General features: G+C 34.4%; 1 protein-coding gene across 1 annotated transcript; it reads right to left on the minus strand.

The window, feature by feature from the left end:
* Positions 1 to 286: 286 nt before the first annotated feature.
* Positions 287 to 3,413, minus strand: LOC143545938 (stromal cell-derived factor 2-like protein). The gene is made up of 6 exons (XM_077037712.1): positions 3,094 to 3,413; positions 1,271 to 1,411; positions 1,035 to 1,175; positions 880 to 929; positions 631 to 760; positions 287 to 416 (listed from the first exon to the last, which is right to left on the minus strand). The coding sequence occupies exons 1-6, from the start codon at positions 3,196 to 3,198 to the stop codon at positions 333 to 335; spliced, it is 651 nt and encodes a 216-aa protein (XP_076893827.1). The 5' UTR covers positions 3,199 to 3,413; the 3' UTR covers positions 287 to 332.
* Positions 3,414 to 5,634: the final 2,221 nt, after the last annotated feature.

Here is a 5,634-nt window from a genome sequence, read left to right on the forward strand (position 1 = left end):
AAATGTAGAATTAGTTCAAAACAGTCAAAAGTGCTTTCAAACCTCTTATAACTTCTTTTTTATTAAAAAACTTCCTAAGCAAAAACACTATAAAAGATTTAACGTTCTAAAAACTCTTGATAAAGTTCACATAACGCTCATCCAAAAGAAACGAGATTGTCAGAGAACAATACTAGTCTCAAAAGGACCCAAAATCTGGTGTATGTATGACATGACATGCTTAAGTGTTTTATTTCCCTTACAAAACCTACACATATAATATGTGATCAATAATATATAGAAACTAATGCAAGATCTAGAAACGTTAGAAATTACACTAAATCATGATTCATTCATTTGCTTTCCGAAACTGGTAGGTAGACACCCTCCACAGCCAACCAAACATTGTCCGCACGTTTCTCTCTCACACCACAAACCTGTAAAAGATAAAAAAGAAATAAAAATAAATAAGATATATAAAATTCGAGATCTCTGAGACATCTGAAATTTGGTCAACAAAAAGTGGGTTTTCAAAAGTTATATTAGTCACACGAAATATATTATTTAGATAAAAATCTAGTTTGTTTTTTAATAAATAGGCCTGGAATTAATGTAATAGAATAGCTCATGCAATACAAACATGAAACGAACCTCTTGTTGACCGCCAGCGATACGGCTATATTTCTTATCATGGCTATGTAGATATCCGCTTGTATCGACATGTTTAAGTCTTATTCTCTGATCTTGTCTCCAAGTTTTTCCTTTTCCCTCAATTTCAAGTCTGAGGGTATCATGGATCAACCAATAAGGTTAACACACGTCTTAAAACATTTTATTTTTGTTTTAGTTTTTTTTTAGGGATTTTTAAAATATAAGTAAAATGATTATAATAGTTCATACCTCCAGTAATCTCCTGTATCTGAATTACCATCATCTCCAAAGCAACTCACCTACACGAAACCTCACTTGCTTACATTTTAAACCAATCATACGAAGCCAAATTTATTGTACTAGATAATAAAATATTATATATAATTACAAGCAAAAGAACAAACCTCTAGATTGCCTGATATTGGTGAAGCATGCAAGTGGCTATGAAGCCATCTCCTAGTTCTCATGTGTTGCAATCGAATAATGCTTCCGGTTTTTATAGCATCTCCCTGTTTTGCTGGTGTCTCTGGCATAGGCCTCACAGTCTAGTTTTGTAAGAGTTCAATTTGAATAAATCAATTATTTGTAATTTAAAAAAACACATTGAACTTAGCTGGATATATAAACAATATTAACATACCCAATAGCTATTGGCATCATCTACATTGGGAAAGCCTGTAACAGATTGCTGGCCACTGCCTGATCCATATGGCACATCATGCGAGTGTAGTCGAAATCTTGTCTTTTCATGCATCAGCTTGAGTACCGATCCGTAAGTAATCTGAAGCGTATATGAAGTGCAATAAATGAGCATAAAATGAAAAGTATACAACATCCAAAAAAGTAAATGTACTTACAATATAGAAAAATATATTAGGTTCCTTTTATTTATAGTTTACTCACAGTTTTACTACCTTCTATTTTCCAATCATTACATTTTACATCCTAAAGAATTCATTCTTATGTAGTCTCTTATATCATATCAGGTAATATACGTACCAAACAACCACTTGAGCTAAAGTGCTAAACCCTAGCACGGGAACCCTACATTAGTCTCACTTTGCTAGTTTACAAAAACGACCTCAACATGCACGTGAGTAGGTTAATAATATTCACAGATATGACAAGTTCATATTACTCGAGAATATTAAAATTACACACTCCAAACCGAAAATAGCAAGAAAATCTAACCCGTTCAAGTTTATTGTGTTTGAAATCTAGAGAAAATCCATGGACTTTGTAACAAAGTTTGACATTTTTCATTTCTAGTTCATGCTTCATCACAAAAGTCTCATGTAATTATCACATTTTACTCAAGAACTTAAATTTGTAACACGATGTGATCCACTTGACATTGACAGATTCTGTTCATCCACAAATTGACCACAGATTCAAAGGATCAAGTCTTCTTACATATTAGTGTCCGGGATCCGGATTATTAAAAAACCTGATAAACTGAATGAGTACAACTAGTCATTATTATAGAGAAGTCATTATTATAGAGAATATATTACCTAAAGTTAACTATATATCCAAAGAAGGTAAGAACTCTAAGGGCTCTAATACCATACAACAATAAACCCTGCCTAACAAATTCACTATATAATAGCCGTGACTTTGAGATTTGAGGTCAACCATAGAACTATGCTGATGAAAATTCGGTAACATAGCAAAATACACGCGCACACGCCCAACCTAAATAACAAGAAAATCTAACATTCTAACCCATTCAGGTTTATTGTGTTTAAAATCTAGAAAACATCCATTGACTTTGTTACAAAGTTTATATCTTTTTTCTTTTCTAGTTCACGCTTCACAACAAAAGTTTCGTGCAGTTATCACATATATCTTAAGAACTTAAATTTCTAACACCATGTAATCTACTTGACCTTGAGATATCACAATTTTTTCTCTTCATGAATAGTAAGAAGTCCGTTAACTCGGCTCATCCCCCAATTGACCACAGACCTGAAGATTAAAGTCTTCTTACTTCTTAGTATCCAAATCAAAAACAAAAAACTTATAAACTGAATGAGTATGACCAGTCATTATAATAGAAAATATATTGCCTAGAGTTAATTATATATATCCCAAAAAAAAGGTAATAACCCTAAGGGCTCTAATACCATACAACATATAACAATAAACCCTAGCTAATATATTCTCTATAATAGTTGTGAATTTACTTAAAACTTAACACCAGCATTCTGATATGCTTATTATTATCCCAAAAAAAAGCCTTACAAAATTTATCAAATTCCACTTAAAACACTACTTAATTCACTCCAAACTAATACAAAAAGTAGTAATCTAGGTCAAATTTCAAGCTATTAATCCTCTAAAGCCTAAACAAATCAATTACCAGTTAAACTCATAACTTGGTCAGCCGTGTCAATTAATTGGACCGGCTCATTTTTCCAACATAAAGAAAACCGGAATCAGATCTTAAAACAAGGCAATTACCTCAACGCCTTCAGACGTGGCAGCATAAACCGGAGCCGACGATGAGTAATCCGAATCTAGGGTTAGAAACAGGAACACGGCGAGTCCGAAGAAAGAAACCGCCATCAACAATAACAATCCGATGAACCACGTCCGCTGCCAAAACGGTAAGTCTAGATCCGATTCCTCTCTGTAAATGATCCGAGTAGGACCCGACGCACGTGACAAAGGAGAGTTAGAAGAAGCGGCGGCGCGTCGGCGAGTGAGGTGGACGTTGCTGCTCTGTTGCGGTTGTCCTGACGGAGGAGCCACGGCTGGATGATTTCTCGGGTCGGAGCCTCCAACGGAGATCCGGCCGATCCGGCGAGTTTGTATGGAGTTAAAAATTAGAGAATGAATGTGTGTTTTTTCCGGCGTTTGGATGCTTAATTTGTGATTTGTTGTTTTTGTAGTTTCTTTGATGGTGATGACACGTTGGTGGCGTGTTTTGAACGAATGGAAGTTTGACACGTGGGTGGTTTTGTACAGGTGGAGTGCTGATTGGGATGTTTTAATAGTTTATAAAGATTTGGTCCTCGTGGTTAACCCGTTAGATTTACATTTTCATTGTGTATTTTATTTTGTATTTTAATTATAATTAATTAACTACTTATTATTAAACCAACTTTTAACTTTCAAAGTTTTGGAGATGTATATTGTTCCATGAGTAAAACTAAGTTAATGTTCGTTTCAAGGATTTGGAAGGAATTCTAAGAAATAGGATTGTAAATCCTATGAATTGATATGTTCGTTTAATTAAATGAAAGAATGGGAATGGAAACTAAATCCCATCAAATCCAACATTTCATGAGATTTTAAAATCCCACATATTTTATAATGATTATTATGAAAAGTAAAAACCCCTCCAAAAAAAAATTCGAAAAAATTAATAAAAAAATCATAACTCAAAATATAAATCAAAAACGAAAAATATGAAAAAACTAAAACGATTCCACCATTCCCCTTGTTCTTAAAAAAACCCCGAGAATGAAGAAGATTCCAATTCCAATACATATTAACCAATCAAACACATGATAGGGATTCACAAACATTCAATTCCATTTCAATTCCAATTCAAAATACTTTAAAAAAAGTTCGTGAAACGAACGCGCCCTAAAGTGTTTCACGCTATCTATCTAATCATAATTTGTTGAAAGGTTTTGATGTGAGAACGAAAGAATTCAAATGGCTCCTGATATTTTATGATTAATCAAAGACTATAATCGAACGAAATGTTCAAAAAAAATATTCTTATAATTCAAATTCAATAAAAATCAACCAACTAAAACAAGCTAGAACAAATAATACTTATAGGACTGAAAAGAGAAACGGACAAACACTCAAAACAAGGAAAATGATAATGACTCCTGATTTAAATAAAAGATAAAACTCAAAATTTTCAAACTTAATATTATAACAAACCATAATAAAGAATAAAATAATCAAAGAAAGAAATGAAGAAATGAGAAAGAAAAGAAAATAAATAAAAGGAAGAATGGAAAATATAAAGGAAAATTTCCATCCCATGTTGGTGGAGGAAAGAAAATGAAAGGCTTTCACCATGGTATAAATAGGATTTATTTCTAACTCTTGTCCCACATCGCTAGATTACAAAACTTGTAAGCTTTTATAAGGAAGAGAGTTTACATGATAATATTCTTATGTGCCAAATCACACCCAGTAGTTCTCGCGGAGGGTGCGAAGCACCACGGGCTTGGGCGAAGTGCGATGGGCACAATGTGACGCTTTGATGGCGCACTTTGCACTTCGCACGCTCGCATCGCCGCTTAAGGGCCGCCTTAGTGTTTTTGCACCTTCGCGATATGCGAAGAAGTATGCTTAAGCTTCTTCGCGATACGCGAAGATGTGACGTAAAACCGCCTTAGTGCTTTTGCACCTTCACGATACGCGAAGAAGTATGCTTAAGCTTCTTCGCGATACGCGGAGATGTGACGTGAAAGCTACGCAACATTGACACGTAGCCTGACACGTGTCGAGCCACGTGGCATAGCTAGGGCTGACTCGACAAACCTACTGCAACTTCGCGATACGCGAAGATGCTCAAATTCAAGCATAAATAGGGCAGCAATCTAGACTTCACAAACTCGTCCCAAAAATCATACTTTCTCTCGTATTTCTTATGTAAGGTTGATATTATACCCGAGTAATTGTAACGGTACCTCTCCGATTGAGAGGAACTTTTATAACACGAATCCAAAAGCTATACCTAACCAAGGTATGACATTGTGCTATCGTGTAAAGTTTCATGTCTCGTGATTATCGTTATGATTATGGGTTTATACTAATATAGATATACTACATTGTGTTTAATCTAGGTGCTTAATCCCAGAAGGCTTGTTAAATATAAACTTGCAAGGTGAGACATTCGAGTTTTTGCACAACTCACATTTGCGTGAGACAACTGATTTTCCAATGCTGTCATGATGCTTTTCCAAAACCATCAAACTCATGACGGATAGTTTAAATATTTTCAAAGGATTTAAACTACATTACAATGATTAA

This window comes from Bidens hawaiensis, unplaced genomic scaffold, assembly GCF_021521415.1.
Source record: "Bidens hawaiensis isolate Kalapana, Puna unplaced genomic scaffold, B.hawaiensis_p1.1 tig00014098_1, whole genome shotgun sequence".
Lineage (NCBI taxonomy): Eukaryota > Viridiplantae > Streptophyta > Magnoliopsida > Asterales > Asteraceae > Bidens > Bidens hawaiensis.

Bases quoted from the DNA above. Each gene is read 5' to 3' on its own strand.
- LOC143545938 (XM_077037712.1), bottom strand. From the start codon at position 3,198: ATGGCGGTTTCTTTCTTCGGACTCGCCGTGTTCCTGTTTCTAACCCTA. The intron at 1,412-3,093 runs GTAATTGCCTTG...TATACGCTTCAG, and splicing joins CCACGTCTGAAGGCGTTGAG to ATTACTTACGGATCGGTACT. The intron at 417-630 runs GTTCGTTTCATG...TATCTTTTACAG, and splicing joins TCGCTGGCGGTCAACAAGAG to GTTTGTGGTGTGAGAGAGAA.